Below are 19,955 nucleotides of genomic sequence, written 5' to 3'. Positions count from 1 at the left end.
ACCATGTGGCTTCTGGAGACACTGTGACTTTCTAGAACCGCCCCTTGGGACGTACACATTGTGGCACATGTCCTACCATGTATTTCAAGAATGCGCCCTCTAACCGGATTGCACTGGAGACAGGAGGGTCCACAGGAACATCTCCTGTGGTAGGGCACCTCAGGCTCTGACCTTTCCAGCGGTGCTTTAAAAATGGGGCATTTGTGCATGAAGCTAGGTAGCCTCCCCCCTCGCAGTGCTGCATCACAGAGGCTGGGGAGCTGATGTCACAGCAGAGGCAGCCCCCTATTGGCTGGCACGAAGCTCCCTCAGCCCCTGACTGACTGCATCTCTGGGGGTGGCCTTAGTGTTTAGGCTGTTGTGGACCCATGGGGTCAGACGGCATGTGCACCTTTGTGGGTTTTGGCAGCCGAGGGTAAAAGGACTTTAGGAAGACAGTGCCCATTCCCCCACAGCAGCCCGTGTAGTGCTCAGAGGAGCCAAGCCTCTCAGACTCATGCCTGCCAGAGGCCCAGGAGGAATCCAACGTTCGGGTCAGTCTCCCGCTCAGCAGTTCCACGAGCACAACCCAGCCTGGATGCTCAGTAGGGAAACAAAAAAAGGGCCAGCCTTGTGGGCAGGGGTACATAGGGGCCACATCTTCTGACTTGCAGAGCAGCACAGACGAGCCCCCTCCTCTCCCATATCTTCACCCCAGGGCGGCCGAGGGCACTGGAGGCCCCTCTAGAGGCCCCCATGCAAGCTGGGGGCTCACAGGGCTTCGGAAGAAGGGCCCATCCCAGGTGCCAGTCTGGGTCATGGCTCTGCAACCCACAGTCACCCCTTCCCTTTATCTCATTGGTGGCAGGGTCCTATTAGGACAGAGGGAGATGTAGGGTCACGGGGGTCAGCATGGACAATGAGCCTGAGGCTGTCCCCCTCACAGCCCTGGGCCCATCTGACCCATACTCACCATATGCCTGTTGCAGGTCAGCGGGACGAGCACGTGGCAGCGTTTATGGACTAGCAGCTTGCAGTTGATGCACCTGTAGCCCTGCCTTGCGAGACCCCATATCCTTTCGCTGCACTGGCCACAGTACGCTCTCTGCAGGCAAGAACACAGCCATTAAGCCGAGGTCCTGTGTATCCTCTGATGCCCATGCTACACTGGAGACCCTGCTACGCACTGGGGCTTGTTGCATCTTGCAGTTGACTCCCTCAAAAGATGACAGGGATCTAGGACAAGAGGTGCCCTGATCACTGGTCACATCTGGACACCAGGCTCTGTCCAAGCTAAAGAGCTCCCACTGGGGTCCATCCCAAGGTTGGGGGAACCAAGGACCCCAAGGAGGGGGCTGGGACTCCACTCATGCAGGAGTGATGAGACCCCTCCTGGGGCAAGGCCCCCCTGCTTCCAGGGGCTGGAGGGGGATCGCAGCAGAGACCCCCCTAGGCTGAGACAGGCAGGGGTATGTCCAGATTCTCATCCGTGTGACCAAAGAGACAGAGAATCTGCCTGGCGTTTGTTGTGTCGAAACACTGAACTGCTAGGAGCAGTCTATGATTATCTTGGGGTGGGTATTTTTGTGGTATTTTTACAATCTTTGCTCTTCAAGGTTCTAAACATCTGAAATTAATGATAACTATCAGCTTGTTTGATGGTTTTCCTAATTTTTAAAAAAGATTTTATTAATTTATTAGAATGAGAGAGAGAGAGTGAATATGCGAGAGCAGGAGCAGGGGGAGGAGCAGACAGAGGGAGAAGCAGACTCCCCGCAGAGCAGGGAGCCTGACCTGGGACTCAATCCCAGGACACCAGGATCATGACCTGAGCTGAAAGCAGACGCTTCACTGACTGAGCCCCCCAAACGCCCCATTTTCCTAATTTCTGACTGTTACAACATGCGCGAAGATGAATGTGTTCAGAAATCTGGTCACATGCGGCAGCGGGTGCACCTGCATGTCAGTAGCGCCGGGGTCCCGTGAGCATCTTTTTTCCAGCCGTAATCCTATGCATGTTTTAGCTGCCTTGTGCCATGTTTAACAAATTTCATTCTTTTGAGAGAGTCTAATTACTCCTGAGAACAATAAAAAGGACCATAACTGTTCTGAACAGAGTTCATTTACAGCAGCTGTGGTGCGTGTGTGGGGGGCACAGACTGGCCACGTGTCTGGAGCTCACAGCCATGGGCACCGAGAAGCTGATTCCTCATCCTTGAAGCGCCAAGCAGGGAAGCAGCGCCCAAGGAGGCTGGTCCCCACCACTGAGCTTCTGGTCTTGCAGTCAGGCCTGGGGCAGTGCCCGGCACACCGTGCGTACCCAATACATGTTCCTAACGTCAGGTAAACACACACATACCCTGTTACTTTTAACTTTGGAAACAGGAAAGAAAAGCATTTATTGCAAATCCTCCGTGTGGCCTAAAGCATCCATCCCACGAGCAGCCAAATGCAGACTGTGTGGCCCTGTCAAGGAATGGGCCAAAGTGCAGCAGGCAGTGGTGAGGGTCAGCTAGGGGGGTGGCCGCTGGGGCACCTCTCCAAAGGCCTCCAACCCCAGCCACTGTCGTGTCATGCCAGCATTGACCAAGCAGGGCAACTGCTGAACGCCTGACTTCGGAATTCAAAGGAAAGCTTCAAGTATGAAGACCTGTTTTCATTCCCTTCTGTGTGTTCTGCTGTCAAACAACATTTGTGAAGCCATTTAGAACAATTCACCTTTCCTATACGATATGCTAACATGTTTAGCTTTCCCACAGTCCCTGCTTCATGACTGATCTGCGATGCTTGGGCCCTGTTAGGGGCAAATTCCCAGCTGCCTTTACAAATTCACAGATTCCTTCCCAGAGATAAGCAGGGGCCAGCGACTAGCTGGTTAGGAGCAGCGTGGCCTCACCAGGCTCCGCACCAGGGATCAGGAAAGGACGTGGGATTCAAGTGTCCATGCTGCTCAGCAGAGGCTGCCACAGCACTGTCAAAGGCTCTTGATCTCAGACCTCTGTTCGAACTATTAGCACCTCAGGAAACATGACGCTAAAAAATAAAATAAAATCTAAATGCCTTGGGATGCCTGGGTGGCTCAGCTGTTTAGTGCCTCCCTTCGGCCCAGCATGAAGCCTGCATGGAGCTGCTTCTCCCTCTGCCTGTGTCTCTGCCTCTCTCTCTGTGCCTCTCATGAATAAATAAAATCTTAAAAAAAAAAAAAAAAACCTAAACCCCAAGCTTCAACACTTTGAAATCCACATGAATGAATAAATTAATGGGGTGAAAATATTTTTAAGTCTCCTTCCATGCTGCCGACTCAGTTCCTTGCTCATATTTTCATCACATATTCTCCTTTTCAGTCCCGCTTTGGTCAGGGCTTCTGCTGGTTCTTGCTCGGATGCCCTGTTTCCACTGTCCTCAGCGCTTCTGACTGTGAGCTCAGGTTCCCTTTTTTTTTTTTTTTTGGAGAATTTTTATTTACTCATGAGAGACACAGAGAGACAGAGACATAGGCAGAGGGAGAAACAGGCTCCATGTAGGAAACCCAATGCAGGATTTGATCCTGGGACTCCAGGATCATGTCCTGAGCCAAAGGCAGTTGCTCAACCACTGAGCCACCCAGGAGCTCAGGTTCCTCTGTGGGGTCGGGTGCACTGCTGAGAACCAGCGCCCCTGGGGGCCCTCCTGGGCCAGCCTGTTAAGCTGTGGATCAGTGCCACAAGCAGATCGGGAGTCCAGCTTGAGGCTTCGGATTCTCCAAGCATTCCTACCTCATCATACAAGGTATAAGAAGCTACTGCTCCACCTGTGGTGGGAGGGTAGCCTCGTTCCTCCAACGTTTTCTTTCTTTCTTTTTTTTCTTTTTCTAGCTGCTTGGGCCAAAAAGCTTGGGAGAAACCCCTGACCAGCATCTACAGGAAATGCTCATGCCTGGGGGTTCCACTCTGACCTCGCCCTTGTGCCTCCACTCCCCCCCCACCCCCCGCCCATCTATGTCACTGGTGTCTCTTTTTCTAGGGTAGAGGTCTTCATTTCTTCTCCAGAAACTCACTGGATCTCTCCCTTTGATTCACCAGTGGAACTTTTTCTCACTGTTCTAAAAGAAAAGTCCTGGGGATCCCTGGGTGGCGCAGCGGTTTAGCGCCTGCCTTTGGCCCAGGGTGCGATCCTGGAGACCTGGGATCGAATCCCACGTTGGGCTCCCGGTGCATGGAGCCTGCTTCTCTCTCTCTCTCTCTCTCTCTCTCTCTCTCTCTCTCCTCTCTCTCTCTCTGACTATCATAAATAAATTTAAAAAAAATTAAAAAAAAAAAAAAGAAAAGTCCTGTGAAGGGCAAATACAGATCTAGGTTGGGAACTTCAGTCGTATGATGCCCACTCACTTTCTGCCCTTGGGTCACCAAATGAAGAATATGAAAAATGATCTCTTGTGGGTTTTACTGCCCAGAAGTCTTGCTGATTCCTGTAGAACCAAGTGTGTGGCTCTTAAAACATCCTTTCAAGTGATAGGTGGAGGTGAACTGCACGATCCTGTGATTAACACAGTGAATGGTTCAGAGCCAGCCTCCAGGGTCTGATAAGACATGGGTCTTAGAACCAAGGGCAATTGGGGAGGATCAAAACTGGCAACTAATTGCAGGCCTGTCTGCCGCCTCATTCTGTGAGCAACTAAACAATCTAAGAGTTGAGGGTCTTTGCACTGGCTCCCTTCTCATCCTCCCTGTGTTTGTGAAAAGCAACTTTTGGTGCTCTAGGGGTAGCTAGACATGTATAATAGGGTGGGAATGGGCTGGTAGGAGTCCCTACTTCTCCTTGGGGAGGAAAAGCCCTTTCTCACTGACTCTGGGGAGAGGGCAGGCAGGGGGAGAGTGTGAGGGTCTGTACCCTGCAACCAGAGAAATGGGTTTTTCTCCTAAAATCTGCAGGGTAGCAGAAGCCAGATTCCTCTGTACTCCCTGGGCCCCAGCCTGTCTTGCTGGGTGGGTGGGCTTCATCTTGGACCAATGTCAGCTGTAATAAAGGAAAGAGCATTTCCCTGAAAGTCGACATGTGTGGGAGTGGGGCGGGGCTCCTAGAACCCTCTGTCTGATATTCCAAAGGTGGCCAGTCCCATCTGGCCAAAACCCCTCTCTGTACAGGACCAAGCCAGGGCCCAGATATGCAGAAAGAGAAGCCACCTGGCCACAGAGCTGGCTGGTAAAATAAACATGAGGTGGGGGCAGCGGGTGCCTTGCACCCTGGGGTTTGGGCCTTTCCATGTGTTTAGACCGTTAGCAGCCAGGGTGCATCGCTTCTGGTTGGCTCACCACAGCATCTCCCGTCCACACCGCATCAGTCCATCCAGAGATACGAGAGAGGTCCATCATCTATGCATCCCCACCCCTGTCCTACTGCTCCAGCAGGGTCCTCTCACACACCCACCTCGCTAGGTGATGCCTGACCCCCCAAGTCACCCTATGTTCTCCTGCACCCTGGGTTCTCATTCCAGACAGACATGCCCCATTCTTTCCCTAACTCAGTGCCCCTAGGTCTCCCTAGCTGACTCCTCCAATCACTATAGCAACAAATCGGTGTCGGGAGTCCCTGCGCCCAATGGGGAGGCAGCAGACGCAGAGTTGTGGGGAACACCAGGTGTATATGTGAACGGGGGCCACAGGGAAAGGGCTGCAGGGATAACTGTCTGAGCCAAGACAGAAAGTACAGCAGAGCATGAGCTCTGAGCACGTGGGGGTGGGTGGGCAGGGTGGAGTACACAGCACATGCAAAGGCCCTCAGCGAAGCATGTGAATAGTGTCCCCCAAATTCACGTTCCCTTAGAATCTCCAAATGTGACCTCCCTTGGAAAAATAATTTTTGTAGATGTATAGTTAAGTTAAAATGAAGTCATACTGGAGTGGGCCGGCCCTAATCCTGCCTGGTGTCCTTGGGAGAGAGGACAGGTCATGTGAGTACAGAGCATAAGTGGGGTCCTTGCAGCTACAAACTGAGGATTGCCAGCAGCCCCTAGGAGCAGCAAAGACACAGGAAGGACGATCCTCTAGAGCTGAGACAGCATGGCCCTGCACACAGGGTTTGGACCTCTGGCTCCAGGACCAGGAGAGAGTGAGTTTCTGCCTGAAGTCCCCAGACTATGGGGCTTGGTTCTGGCAGTTCCAGGACAATAAAGGTCCTTGGCCTGCAGGATACCTGTAGGCACCTGAATCACAACACTTTCAGAGAAAATAAGTACATCCTGAAGAGAAAGGATGGAACAGGTGAGCCAGGCAGTGGGGCCGTGTGGGCGGCAGACACGGAGCTGCCTGGGGTTCCCAGGGCACATAAGAGACGCCTGCGGCCAGGAGGACACACTGAGCAGCACAATATGCACGCCAGCGTCATTGGTCAAATCTGCAGACCCACTTCTGGATGCAAGCAGGGCAAGATCTCAGAGCCACTGTGCTCCAGCAAGAGCTGCCTGACCCTGGCCAGCACAGACACGAAGACGTACACGCTGCATTGCCAGGCAGCCACCACATGCAGAATGGCCTTCTGAGGTCTCTGAAGCCTGGTCCACTCTCAGAGGAAGTGTCCCCACCTTTCTCTTCACTGGTGAGGGCATCACAGGCTGGGCGGGGACAGGCTGGGGGGTGCTGGGGGCCAAGATGGTAGCACTCACCCTGTTAAAGCGCTTGGCCTGGAAGAGATGGCCGTTGGCGCGGTACAGCTTCCTCCATCTTCTGGCTCCGCGGCGGTAGATGGATTCTAGGGGGGACAGGAGAGAGGGGTAAAGAAATAGCCCTGCGGCCTGCCAGCCCCACCACTCCCCACCCAAGGTGCCCACAGGGATGGGCTGCCCCGGAGCGACAACAACTAAGCATCCCCCAGAGGGTCCGGCCAGGAAGTCATTGGAGGCCAACACACTTCCAGACCGCCTCCCTGTTTTCCTTTCCACCGTCCTTCCCCCCAGGCATGGAAACCAGGCCCCATTTCCACTCGGGTGCGGTTTGCACAGGCTGTGAGCTCACGCCTCACGATCCAAGGAGGGGCAGCGGCTGCCACGTGGAGTCCATGGTCCTCCCAAAACGCAGCCTGCGGCCAGGCATCCTGCCCACCTGGACAGGAGACACCCCCGCTCGGTGTTGTGCGCCCCCGTGCTGGTAGATCTCAGGGCAGAGGTGAGGCAGACACACTGAGTACTTATGCTGAGTCAAGGGTTACCAAACATGTCGCTTTCAAAAACTGCATTCAATAATCCAAACTTGTAAGAAGGACGCTGCTAATAAAAAATGCCAGAGCTCGATGTGTAACTAGAACTGTTAGTTTCATTCTTCCCTAAAAAGGTTCGTAGCTGCGCTCCTTTCAAATTCTCCGAACCAAATGCTGGTACAAACAAAATACTCAGGATACAACGGGAAGCTTTGTGCTTTTATAAAGTTTCGTAGTGAAAGCCACTTTCATGAGTCATGGAAGTGCCACGGATATACACCAATGTGGAAACTAACGAAATGTTTTTAAAACAAGCAAATTACCAGCTCTGTCTGGACCGCTGACATCAGGTCATAGCCTCTGCAGAGCCCACTTCTCTCCCTTTCAGTGAAAGATGGGGTGAGAAACAGGAAGTCCAGATTCTTCCGGGCAGGAGCCCCACAGCTGCTGGGCAGCTGAGGTTTGGCAGACGCCCATGCATCGCCCAGGACCCCTCCAAGTTTTCCTGCCACAGACTCTTCAGCTGATGGCCAGACGAGAGCAGGGCCTGGGGGGCCAGAGGGGAGGCCACACCAGCCTTCCCCTCCCGCTCCCCCATCTGCAAGTTCACACTGGGCATCAGGCCTAGGGTCCACGGGACGCAAGTGCCACCCTCAGGCCTACCTGCCCCTAGGCTCTAAGGAGTCCTGGTGATCCTCAGGGCCTTTGCCTGTACAACAGGGTGTGTCTTGCCATATCAAGCCCTTCCAGCCTACTGGGCTCGGTTTGGGGGAAGCCTGGCCAGGGCAGGTCCATGCTAATGTCCACAGGACTGACTGTTCCCAGGTCCCCACGTGTGCCCCCAACCCTCACTGCAGGTAGCATTCACAACCCCCAGCTGTCCTGCAGAGAGAAGGTACTGAATGTCCGATCCAGATGAGGGGACACAGAGATGCAGAAGGAGCCAGCTGGCCCGCTGGTTTTCTTGTGCCCACCACACAGAAATCTACAAATACTCCCTTTACATTTGGCTAAAGTCGCTGGAAATAAGACACATCAAGATGCCTTAGCAGAGGCCAAGGGGTGTGAAGGACTGCATAGCATGAGAGGGCAAAACCAAGGGGTACACGTGGCCCCCACAGGCCCAGAGTACAAGTAATGGCCGCCCCTTCTCCACAGTGAGAAACACCCAATGCCTGTAGCTGGACTGTCTGCCTGACCCCCAATTCATCCACTGAAGCCCTAACCCCCAGGGGCCACATTCAGAGGTGGGGTCCCACGCTGGGATTAGTGCCCTATCAGGAAAGGGAGAGATCCCAGAGCTCATGCCACCCTGTGCAGACCTCGGGGCAGGGGCTATCTGGAAGCCAGGAATCTGCCCTGACAGCACCCTGACCCAGAATGCAGGGAAGTAAGTTCCTGCTTCTTGCAGCCCGTCTGGAAGCCCCAGCAGACTATGACACCTGCCTCACTCCACACACAAATTTGCCCCCTCCAAAAATTAGAACTTAAACATAAGTAAAATGATGGCAAATTTTAGAAGGAAATGTAGGAGAAGACCTTAATAATATGAAGAATTCTGAAAACATAAAAATACTAGAAAAAGTGGCAGGTGCATCTGAGTGCATTGAAGCGAGGGTGTCTGTCCATCCAGAGGCCATCATGACAGCAAAAGATGATCAATGTAAAGGATCGGCACACAGAGCAACAAGAATCAATAATTCAGGATGCATACAGGACTTGTACAAATAACAAAGAAAAGATGTTTCACAGAAGAAAGGCAGTGAGAATGACCAGAAGAATCTGAGAAACCTGACTGATTGGCCAGGATTAATCTCTGTAACCCCAAATGTAGAGCAACTAGAGATTGCTTTTTCTCCCAGAGGGGGGCTAATTGTTACAGGAAGCACAGTTGTGACATGAAATCTTCTAGTATGTGAAAGACCAAAGCCAAGTTCGAGACAGAGTGGCCTCCAGCCGACAGTCCATGGCGGGCAGGTACTGGTTAAGTTCTATCCTGCCGGTTGCTAGGGGCACACTTGTCCGCTACACCGTACACTCTGTGAGTACGTGAGAAACGTGTTCCTCGGGCACCTGAATGCCACTCTGACCACAGGCAGGGACGCCTGGGCTCAGTCAGTGAAGCATCTGCCTTCAGCCAAGGTCGTGATCCCGGGGTCCTGGGATCAAGTCCCGCATCCCGCTCAGTGTAAAGTGCTTCTCCCTCTCCCTCTGTCCCTCCCCCTGCTTCCGTTCACTCTCTCTCAAGCAAATAAAATCTTAAAAAAAACCAACAAAACAAAACCATAAACAATTAAAAGAGTAAAAACAGGGGGAAGGACCAGAGGTAGCAACAATGGTATGGCTACAAACTTTTCAGGTATTTCCTTCCAACTCATATTCAAATCATTCCATCTCAATTTTTCTTTAAGGATTCAATTTAAATGTTTTTTTGGGGGTGCAGAGGGGAACAGGTGCTGAATTTTATTTAAATAAAGTATATCAAATTTTAAAAAATGAAACAAAGCTCTAAGTAGGCAAAGAAAGGCCCTGTCCCCAGCTGCCAGCCCTCCCAGAGGCGGCCCCCACCCCTGCCACTGCTGCCCCTAGGAAGTGACACGGGATGTATACCCGAGTCCATGTCCTGCCATGCCCTCGCCCACCACTGCTGCCCACCTGCCAGTTCATGTGAGGCAGTAGCACGGTCTTGCTGCTGTCTTTAACTGGTATGGTTTCGGAAAATGTGTACGGGTGCCCCCTGGCCTGGGGTAGGACATGGTGGTTCATCTTGTATGTTAGCTGGACTGGGCCGGGGTGCATGGATATGTAGTCAAACGTTACTCTGGATGTTTCCATAGGGTGTTTGTTTTGTTTTGTTTCTTTTTTTTTTTTTTTAGGATTTTATTTATTCATGAGAGACACAGAGAAGAGAGAGTCAGAGACATTGGCAGAGGGAGAAGCAGGCTCCTCACAGGGAGCCCAAAGAGGGACTTGATCCTAGATCTCCAGGATCACTCCCTGAGCCAAAGGTAGATGCCCAACCACTGAGCCACCCAGGTGTCCCTGTTTCATTTCTTTTTTTTGTTTTATTTGTTTTTTAAGTAGGCTCTCCGTCCAGCCTGGAGCCCAAGGCAAGGCTCGAACTCACAACCCTGAGATCAAGATCTAAGCTGAGATCAAGAGTCAGACACTTAAGCCACTGGGGAACCCAGGCAGCCCCACAAGTGGTTTTGGATGAGACCGCCATTTCAATCCTTGGGTTGTGAATGAGGCAGGTTGGCCTCTGTGATGCGGGTGGGCCCCATCTAATCAGTGGAAGGGGACCAGCATCCTCTGAGCAAGAGGGAATCCCGCAGCAGCCAGACTTTGGATTCAAACAGAAGCTTATTAGGCCCAAACTGGGTCTGCAGCCTGCCCGCCTGTCCTGCAGAGTCTGGACTTGCCCACCTTCCTACCTGCACGGGCCAGTTCCTTACAACAGTGCTCCTCTTCACTTGACGCACATCCTATTGGATCTGTTTCTCTGCAGAACCTGGATCCACATAAGGTCCACAGGATGGAATTTACCATCACCCCCATCCCATGCAGAGACAGGGAGGCGTTTCCAGGGCCCCTGGCGCTGTGGACCCTGGAGGGGTGCTGGGTGCTTGGCACCACCTCAGAAAAGGCAGGGGAGCCCCTGGGGAGTCCTCCATGCCCAGGCTACACAGTGGAAAAGCAGTGGTCAGGTGAGTTGTAACGAACCACAGGGACAGCAGGACATTCTTCACTTACATACACATAGTTTATTTCAGATTTACAGAAAGTTGAAGGTCAGTATGGGGAGCTCCCACACACCTGCCTGCAGCTGCCCTGCTGCTCAGCACCCAACTTCCCTCAGACGCTCTCATCAACACCGACACGAGCACCAGTGCTATTTCCTAAACTCCAGCTTTAGCTGGCAACTCCTCAGCTTCCTTCTCAATACCCTTCCTGTTTTAGCATAGACTCTGGGGGAAAACCGCAGAGACAGCACAGGAGCCCACAGGGCGTCCTCTGGCTAACGTCGTGCAAGTGTGCGGCACGTTTGTTCCAACTAATGAAGCAATCATCATCTCTATTCAGGTTTCCTTGGCTTCTCCCCGAGGCCCTCGTTCTGATGCCACCCAGAATCCCACACTGCATGTCCTACACTTTGCCCACTGTCCCTGCTCTCGACGACCCCGCAGGCAGTGAGGCGCGCAGGTCAGATGCTGTGTCCAATGCCCCTCTCCTGGGGTTTGTGGGTGTTTCTCTCAAGACTGCACTGGGATTACCACCTCCTTAATTTTTTTTAAAGATTTTATTTATTTACTTGACAGAGAGCAAGAACGAGAGAGGGAAAAGGGGGAGTAGCACAGGGAGAGGAAGAAGCAGACTCTCTGCTGAGCAGGGAGCCTGATACAGGGCTGATCCCAGGACCTTGGATCATGACCCGAGCCCAAGGCAGACGCTTCACCGACAGAGCCCCCCAGGCGCCCCTTACCTCCCTAACTTCTAAATCAACTGAGCACCTTTCCTGAAAAACCCACATTCCTACCATGGCAGCCCCCAAAACCCCCCCAAATTTTCAAGCCTCAGCCTCTTTACTAGAAGGTTCCCCAAGCGCAGGGCTGGAGGCAGCTGGATGGTACCCACTGCGCCTTCCTGAGCCCCTGAGCTCAGAGGTTACCATGGAGGCAGTGTGGGCCCAGCCGTCCCCTGCACTCAGAGGCCAGGGCTGTCAGCCTCGTGGGCCCCTGGCTCCAACAACGGTCACGTTTGTAGATTCTGGGTTTCTGCCTGGAAAGTCACAGCCCCTATTCCTGATCAGAAGTGACAGCCGTACTGTAAAAAGGAAGAAAAGAGCGCGTGTCCTCAGAGAACATGTGTGTGGAGGGATGGGCTCTGGGAATGAAGCTGCCCTGCGCCCCCACTGGGTATCCACCTCATCCTCGCTGATCTCAGTCCCCCACAAACAAGGGACCCGCAGACAAGTTGGGCGGCAGAAAGGGCCTCCGCTCACCCAGCACCTGCCCCAAGTTCTTGTGGGTCAGAGGGCTCTGCCCGGCGGTGCGATCAGGGGGTGTCTGCCGGGGGCCCTTCCCAGTGCCCGCAGAGAAGCCCGGCCAGCTCCCAGCGGCATGCAGCACGCGTGGGCTGCTCCCCCGCCCCCAACTCAGCCTTGACTCCAACCCTCAGAAGATCTTTTGCTTGTCTTTGAAATTCTATAATTAGGAGGCTGCAGGGAATTTTAACGAGCTCAGTTTCTATGGCAATCCAGTGTCTTGAGGGCTGACAAGAACTGTGCGTGGAGCGACAGTGTGAAACCAACCCCATGTCCCGCAGATACAGGGACAAGTGTGGGCTGTGCTGAATTTCCGGGGCAGGGCAGCAAGGCGTGCAGACCTCTCTTGCTGTTCACAGGAAATGGGCCACAGTCCAGAGTGATCGGCACAGCCACACTGCATGGATGGCCCCGCGGCACCTCAGAGCCAGGCAGGGAGTGCTCCCACACCAGGCACAGGCACACGGCATGACTACAGATGAATGTCCCTGCCCCGCCCCAGGGGGGCATCCCAGCTGAGGGACCTGGTCCCAAGCAGGGCCAAGATGCTGGTGAGGTGGCCTCGGGCCATAGGGCGGGAAGCAGAGTACAGCTGGCTCAGGGCAGACCCAGCTCCCTCCTAGGGGAGCAACCCTAACTGGACGCTGTGCCCTCGAAGGCAGGGACCCTGTCACTCACCAGGTCTCTCCAGTACAAGGTCCAGCCCTGTCTCATGCTGGGCAAACATCTGATGCAAAACAGTAATGATAAAGAACACATTTCCTGGGTGAAGACAACTAAGATGTCCTGGTCATGCGCATCCAGGACGTGTGCAGAGATGTGCATGTAGGCAAAAAGGCGGGCAGCTGGAGGCCCCACATGGCTGTCCTCTGTATCACATCACCCCACCAGCATCTGGGTTCACCATACATTTCCCCCAGGACTCCCTGTTCTCACCACTAAAGGCTCCTACTACACGCTGCCACGTGACCCTCTGAAACCAGCCATTTGGGGTTTCAAGCAGGACATCAGCCTGGCTGCAGGGCCAACATTTGGTGCTGCTGTGAAGCCTAGCAGGCACTGGGCTGGGAGGTTCTGAGGGACCATGGGGAGTATGGACAGATATATGGTCACAGTGACAGGAGGACCCAGCTGTGGCCCCTGCTCCAAGGCTGCAAGGAGCAGGATGCAGAGCAGGACAGGCCCCACAGCCAGGGCACAGGCCTCTTCCACGGAGGGATGTCCCTGATCACAAGCCTGCTTCTCACCATCATTTGTTTCCCTGCTGAAAGTGTCAAAGTATGCTGGGCTTTGAAAGGTGAGTGAGGAAGAACCGCAGTAACTGCAGTGGGCCTGGGAAAGGTCTGGGGCCACACAGCAGGAAGCCGCAAGGCATGGGAGGCGGGTGGCCGCCTCGGGTCACATCAGCCACAGCCCTTGCTCCCATGGAAGTGGCACGCTCGGCTGGCTCCTGCCGGCACTGCAGGGCCCCGTCCTCCCCACAGAACATGGCCTTTGTCACAATACCACAAAAATCTAGGTAAGTACGCAGAAGATGACAAAGGTGCTCGACTGGCCGGTACGGAAGCGAAGCTCTGCCAACCTCCGTCCTGGCACCCCGTCCCACTTGCCCACACTTGCTCATCTCTGGATCCCAGCCTGCACCCTTGGCAGGCATGAGGGACACAGAGAAAATGGGCAGAAGTGCCTGTCCTCTTAGAACTGATGGGAAACACGATGAATATGTAATTGGCGGAGCACTGGAGGGAAGTGCAAGTCAGGACAATGATGCCCCAGGGGGTGTGGCCTAATCAACCACATGGTCAGAGTCCTTGGCTGGGCCCCCCAAGCGGTGGTGACATGCAGCAAGACTTCACTGCCCAGGGTGCATGCAAGGCACTTGTCACTGGATGCCCTGGCCTTTCTCACTGGAAGCAAACATCAACTAGGCTTCTTCCCACCTGTTTGGAGCTGCCCCTGACACCTGCCTGCCCCTCCTCCCGTGGTCCTGGCATCACCCCCCAAAAACCTTGGCATTGCTGGGGGTGGGGCGCTGACCTCACCTGCTCTAAAGCAATCGGAGCAGGGTGACCCTAGTGATATCATTAGTCCAAGGCAGTTACATGACTGAAATGGCCCTACCAGACTGCAGAGAGGGACTTCCCTCCCAGGCCGGATGGCCCTTCTCCCCTGGGAGCAGGGGCACCAGGCTCAGTCCCTGCTGGCTGGATGGACAGGATGGGGGCAGCATCCACGTGCTGAGGAGGAAGGCAGACAGAGTGAGCCTGGCCTTGGCTCAGCTGGATCCACCCAGGCACCACCTCCTCCAGACACATGTCGGGGCATCACTGGGGCAAGCTGCCTGTCTGCTGCAGCCATGGTGGTCTCCCAGAGCATGTGCCAGCACTGCCACCCGGCAGCACTGAGGCAGCCCCAGGGCCACACCTGCTGGCAGACTGTGGTTTCAAGCTGAAATCGTGTAAAGGCCACACGATGGTCAGCCTCTCTGCAGAGGGGGACAAGAGACGGCACCCCGCTCCTGTGTCTCTGTGTCTGGTGACCAGCCATCCTTCCAAGCTTCTCCCCACATGGTGCCCACGTGCCAGTAGCTGGGACATGGTCCCTGGGACTCACCAGCACCCCCAGGAGCTTCCCGCCACTCTCCCTGCCCTGGTGGCCACAGGCAGCATCCAGCACATGCTCCACGAGGCCACAAAAGCGAGTTGGGGGACAGCAGGATTCCATGGATGGACGAGGGGCTAACGCATCACAGAGGAGCTGGGTCAGTGGTCAGGGAAGGAGATGCAAGGCTCTCTTCGTGGTGGGAAGAGGACAGAGACGTGCTGATGGCCTGGAGAGGGCCTGTGTTAACAGGTCACCTGTTGGGAGACCTATCTGATTCACTGTCACTGAGAAACCTAGTGAGCAAGCAGGCGTACACAGGCGCATGTCTATGATCAGGTTGCGGATTTTTGAAAATAAGAAATGCTCACGTCAAGAAAGCCTGCTACCTGAGAGGGAAGTTGGGGGCTTGGAGGGGCTGGCAGCACGCTGCACATGGGGTGGCCAGTGACAGAGCACCACAGCGGGGGTGTAACCCCTTTACTGCCCAGGAAGAGGGGGTCACAGCCCTGCCAGGGGCTCTTCAGAGAGCTGTCCCTTCGTCACCAAATACTGTCAGTACTTGTTAAGAAAACCAATCTTAAAAGATGTTTTAAGAGGGGGGTGGATTATAATTGTTCAATTTTCTAATAATTTTGTCACAAATATCTTAAGTTTTCAGGGCACAAATCAAGTTTTAATTTAATGGCTGACCAATATCTCACAAAGATTCTATGGAAAAACGTATATCAACTTCCAAGTAAGCTATGACCAATAACTTCATACTGAACACAACTCATTTCTGTGTGGAGGGTTTCCTGTATGGACTCGCTTAAAATGCAGAGTGCTTGGAGCTGCCCAGAGCCCATGGGGCCGCAGCAGGACCGGCCACCTCTCCCATGATGGAGGGCAGCGCCTGGGCACAGAGTGCAGAGCCAGGTCCACAAGAGTACCGCAGGCACCTGCTGCTGGGGAGGAGGGGGCAGCTTGACCAGCAAAATGGGCCCTGATGATGTGGGCTGGCCCCAGGAACCAATGGGCCTGAATCTAATTCCATCTCCAAGAACAAAGCCACAACATGAAGGAAAATGTGCCAGGGCGTCACTAGCAGACGTGTGACTAGGAGAGTAGATGATGCCAGAGGGGGAGAGATGTGTCACCAGGGCGACCTCATGTCCTCACGCTGTGTTGGGAGTTCTTGGGGGCCAAACAGAAAGCAAGACCTGCATGCAGCTCATGGGCATCCATCTGGAGATGGAAACGGGGACTTATGATGCCCAAGACAACCCTTTGCCTAAGGGTGTTTGTTGACCTGGGGTGCTGGGAGATGGGGGTGCAAGAGAGCTCTCACCGTCTGGAGGCTGGCAGCCTGAGATCAGGGTGCCCGCAGGGCCGGACGAGCGAGGACTCCTCCTGGCTTGAAGACAGCCTTGTCACGATGCATTCAGAGGACAGAGACAGATCTCTGGCTCTTTTAAGGACACCGGTCTCGTCACGTGGGTCCCGCCCCTCTGACCTCAACTATCACCTCCCCAAGGCCTCATTTCCAAATACCGTCATGTTAGGGGTCAGGGACTTAGCACAGGAGTTCTGAGGGGACATGTTCAGTCCATAACACTCTACCCCAGTCTCCCGCCCCAAATCCATGTCCTTCTCACAAGCAGAATACGCTCATTCCATCCCAACAGCCCCCAAAGTCTTAACTAACTCCGGCATCAGCTCTGACGTGCACAGTCTGATTTAATCAGGCATAGGTCAGACTCTAGGTACCATTTACCCAGAGACAAAATTCCTGTTCTGTGAATCTGTGAAGCCAAACAAGATACGTGCTTCTAAAATACAAGGCCCAGACAGGCCTTGGATGGCTATTACCATTCCAAAAGGGAACCACAGGAAAGCAGGCAAGGGGATGGTTCCCGAGGGAACCCACAACTCAGCAAGGCAAATCTAATCCCCTCTGGGCTGAAGCTCTGCCCTCCAGGCCCCCTGGGGGTGGGGGTGGGGCGGTAGTGCCCTTGCTGGGAGGATCTCTCAAGACTCTAGAAAAGGGAGCCATGAAGAAGTGACCCTGTAGCCTGGCATGTGGTTTCCCTTCAAGGTATCTGCTGGGCCCTGAGCTTCCAAAGTTCAAGGTGAGAGGCCAAGAAGCAGCTGCTAGATTAAAAAAAAAAAAAAGCCAGTTCAGGTAGAGACTAGGGCTGACTCATGGTGCCAGGGAGATAAGAGGTAGACATCGGGATCCTGGGGAACCCTCAGACCTTCTGGGTTGACACTACTGGAAGACACTTAAGGAAAATGAGAAATGGACAGGCCTGAGCTGAATCCAGGTAATTCATCCACATTCCACCTGCCAGGATAAAATTAAATGTTCTCATGAGGAAAATAACATCATTCGGAGGCCTACACCTACAGTGTTTCTAGCACAGTATCTGATATTTGATCACAAATATCCAGGCAGGCTAAGAGACGGAAGCATACCAAAGAGTCAACAGAATCAGACTCAGGTGATTCAGACATCTAAATGTATTTAGAAAGATGAGATGAAAAGATTTCACCACTGAACTAGACCTACAGAAAAAAGAGAGAAGCCCTCAATACCCTAGGATTTCAGAAATTTAAAACCAAAAAGAGTCATTGGAATCAGTAATTCAGGAGAAAGATTTAAGAGCAGATTAGACAAAACAAGACCCATCAATAGAAAATATCCAGATTAAAAAAAAAAAAAAAAAAGAAAATATCCAGATTGAGGCACAGAAGGTAAAGAAAACCAGGATGGAATAAAGTATAGAAAAGAGCATAAGACACATATGGGAGATGGTGGGAGTACTGGAGGAAGAAGGCAGAGCCAACAGGGCAGCCTTTGAGAAGACACCACTGACACCTTCCAAAAAGACAAAAGACATTATGCCCCAGATCCAAAAGCTTTACAGTCCTCAGTTGGAATAAATTCAATACTTCCCTCTCCTTCACGGGGCTGCTGAGATTGAAGAACAAGGACCATTTTAAAAGCAGCCAGAAAGAAAAGAGGGAGGGAAGGATGGAGAAGGAGGGAGAAGGAGGGAGAAAGGAGGGAGAAGGAGGGAGAGGGAGGGAGAGGGAGGGAGAGGGAGGGAGAAAGAAGCATTACTTTCAGGGAACAAGATCGACAGGTGACTTTCCAGCAGGAACAAGAGCGGCCGAAAACAACGTACAGAAGTGCTGAAGGAACAATACTTACTGCCTACACTTGTGCATCTGGTGAAAAATATCCCTCAAAAATGAACGCAAAAGAAGCACATTTTCACACAAACAAGAACCAATTAACTGTCAGCAAATCTGTGCTGAGATACTAAAGGAAGTATTTCAGAGAGAAGAAAAACGGAAACAGAAGCTTGATCATGACAGGAAGAAATGAAGTACATCAGAAGGTTAAATAAACAGGTAAATTGGAATGGGTACCATTAAAGTAATATATATATATATATATAATTTTTAAGATTTATTTATTTTTGAGAGAGAGAGTTGGAGGCGGAGGGGCAGAGAAAGGAGAATCCTCAGCAGACTCTGCACTAAACGTGGAACCTGATGCAGGGCTTGATCCCACAACCCTGAGATTATGACCTGAGTAATCCAGAGTCAGACACTCAATCCACAAGCCACTAGGCACCCGTAAAACAATGTAAATGATGATTTGTGAGGTTTAAAATATATGTGATATTTACACATAATAATAACATAAAAATTCATAGGAGTGAGGCATCTGGGTGGCTCAGTTGGTAAAGCATCTGCCTTCAGCTCAGGTCATGATCCTACGGTCCTGGGATCAAGTCCTGCATTGGGTTCCCTGCTCAGTGGGGAGTCTGCTTCTCCAACCCCCTCTACCTGCCACTGCCCCTGCTTGTGCTCTCTCTCTCTCCCTTGTCAAATAAATAAATAAAATCTTTATTTTTTTTTAAAAAGCAACATTTCATGGTGATAAGAGCATCAATCCAAAAAGCAAGTATCATGATCCTAAATTTGTATGCACCTATTATAGCACAAAACACATAATACAAAAGTAACAAAATTAAAAAGAGAAAGATAAATCCCTAATAATTTGATGAGATCTATAGATATGAAGGATATTTTAGGATCTCCTGGGTGGGTCAGTTGGTTAAGCATCTAATTTCAGCTCAGGTCTTGATCCCAGGACAAGGCCCACATCGGGCTCCCTACTCAGCAAGGAGTCTGCTTCTCCCTCTGCCCCTTCCCCTGCTCATGTTCTCTCTTTCTCAAATAAATAAAAATCCTGATAAAAATTTTTAAAATAAAGATATTTTAAAACACAATAAAGATATGAACTATGTCAATAAGTATTATTTAGACTTTTGGAGTCCTTAAAAGCACAACTTAACTTGAGGCACCTGGGTGGCTCAGTCAGTGTAATGTGCAACCCCAGATATCACGTCGGATCCCGATCTTGGGGTCATGGGATCAAGCCCCACATTGGGTTCCACACTCAGCAGGAGTCTGCTGGGATATACTCTCCCTATGCCCCTCCCCCTGCTGATGCTCACACCTCCTCTCTCAAATAAATAATTTTAAAAATCTAAAAAAAAAAACAAAAAACAAACAACTTGACTAAAGATAACAAGAGAAGAAATACAAAAATCTCAATAGTTAATTTCTATTTTAAAAATTAAATATAGGGGAATCCCTGGGTGCCTCAGCGGTTTAGTGCCTGCCTTCGGCCCAGGGCATGATCCTAGAGTCCCAGGATGGAGTCCCACATCAGGCTTCCTGCATGAAGACTGCTTCTCCTTCTGCCTGTGTCTTTGCCTATCTCTCTCTCTCTCCATCTCTCCCTCTGTGTCTCTCATGAATAAATAAGTCTTTAAAAATAAAAAAATAAAATAAAATAAATAAAAATTAAACATAGAATTTAAAACATTCCCACAAAGAAAACTCCAGATCCATAGGGCTTAACTGGTGAATTCCTCCAATAATTAAGTTAGAAATAATATCAATTTTATGTAAAATCTTCTCAAGAATTAAAAAAAAAAACTCATTTAATTGTATAATGCTAATATACCTCCACGCTAAATTCTGACAGTGACATTACTAAATAGGAAAACAGGCCAATCTCTCTCACAAATATAGTTGCAAAAACACCAAACAAAATATTAGCAAATTGAATTTGGTGAAATATACAAAAGGTAATAAA

The 19,955-nt window shown here is 51.7% G+C and overlaps 1 protein-coding gene and 1 long non-coding RNA gene across 9 annotated transcripts in view; one reads left to right on the top strand and one right to left on the bottom strand.

The window, feature by feature from the left end:
• Positions 1–19,955, bottom strand: part of PRKCZ (protein kinase C zeta) — a 101,379-nt gene that overhangs the window by 25,463 nt on the left and 55,961 nt on the right. For 6 of the 7 annotated variants that reach the window (XM_038537676.1, XM_038537678.1, XM_038537677.1 and 3 more), the window contains 2 exons: positions 6,620–6,705; positions 953–1,084 (listed from right to left, as the gene is read on the bottom strand). In XM_038537676.1, the coding sequence (XP_038393604.1) occupies positions 953–1,084; positions 6,620–6,705 (218 nt within the window). Of the gene's footprint in view, positions 1–76; positions 235–952; positions 1,085–6,619; positions 6,706–19,955 lie in introns of those variants that run through there. The other variant, XM_038537681.1, reaches the window with a different exon arrangement.
• LOC111095963 lies at positions 292–4,187 on the top strand. Of its 2 annotated transcripts, none has more exons than XR_005359795.1 (3): positions 292–533; positions 969–2,291; positions 3,834–4,187. It is a non-coding gene; the product is annotated as an uncharacterized LOC111095963 (long non-coding RNA). The 2 variants fall into 2 exon arrangements; XR_005359794.1 differs by having other exon boundaries at positions 969–2,322.

Source organism: Canis lupus, chromosome 5, assembly GCF_011100685.1.
Source record: "Canis lupus familiaris isolate Mischka breed German Shepherd chromosome 5, alternate assembly UU_Cfam_GSD_1.0, whole genome shotgun sequence".
NCBI classification, from domain to species: Eukaryota; Metazoa; Chordata; class Mammalia; order Carnivora; family Canidae; genus Canis; species Canis lupus.
Note: the sequence above shows the minus strand (reverse complement) of the source record. Positions and strands in the feature narration are given on the sequence as shown.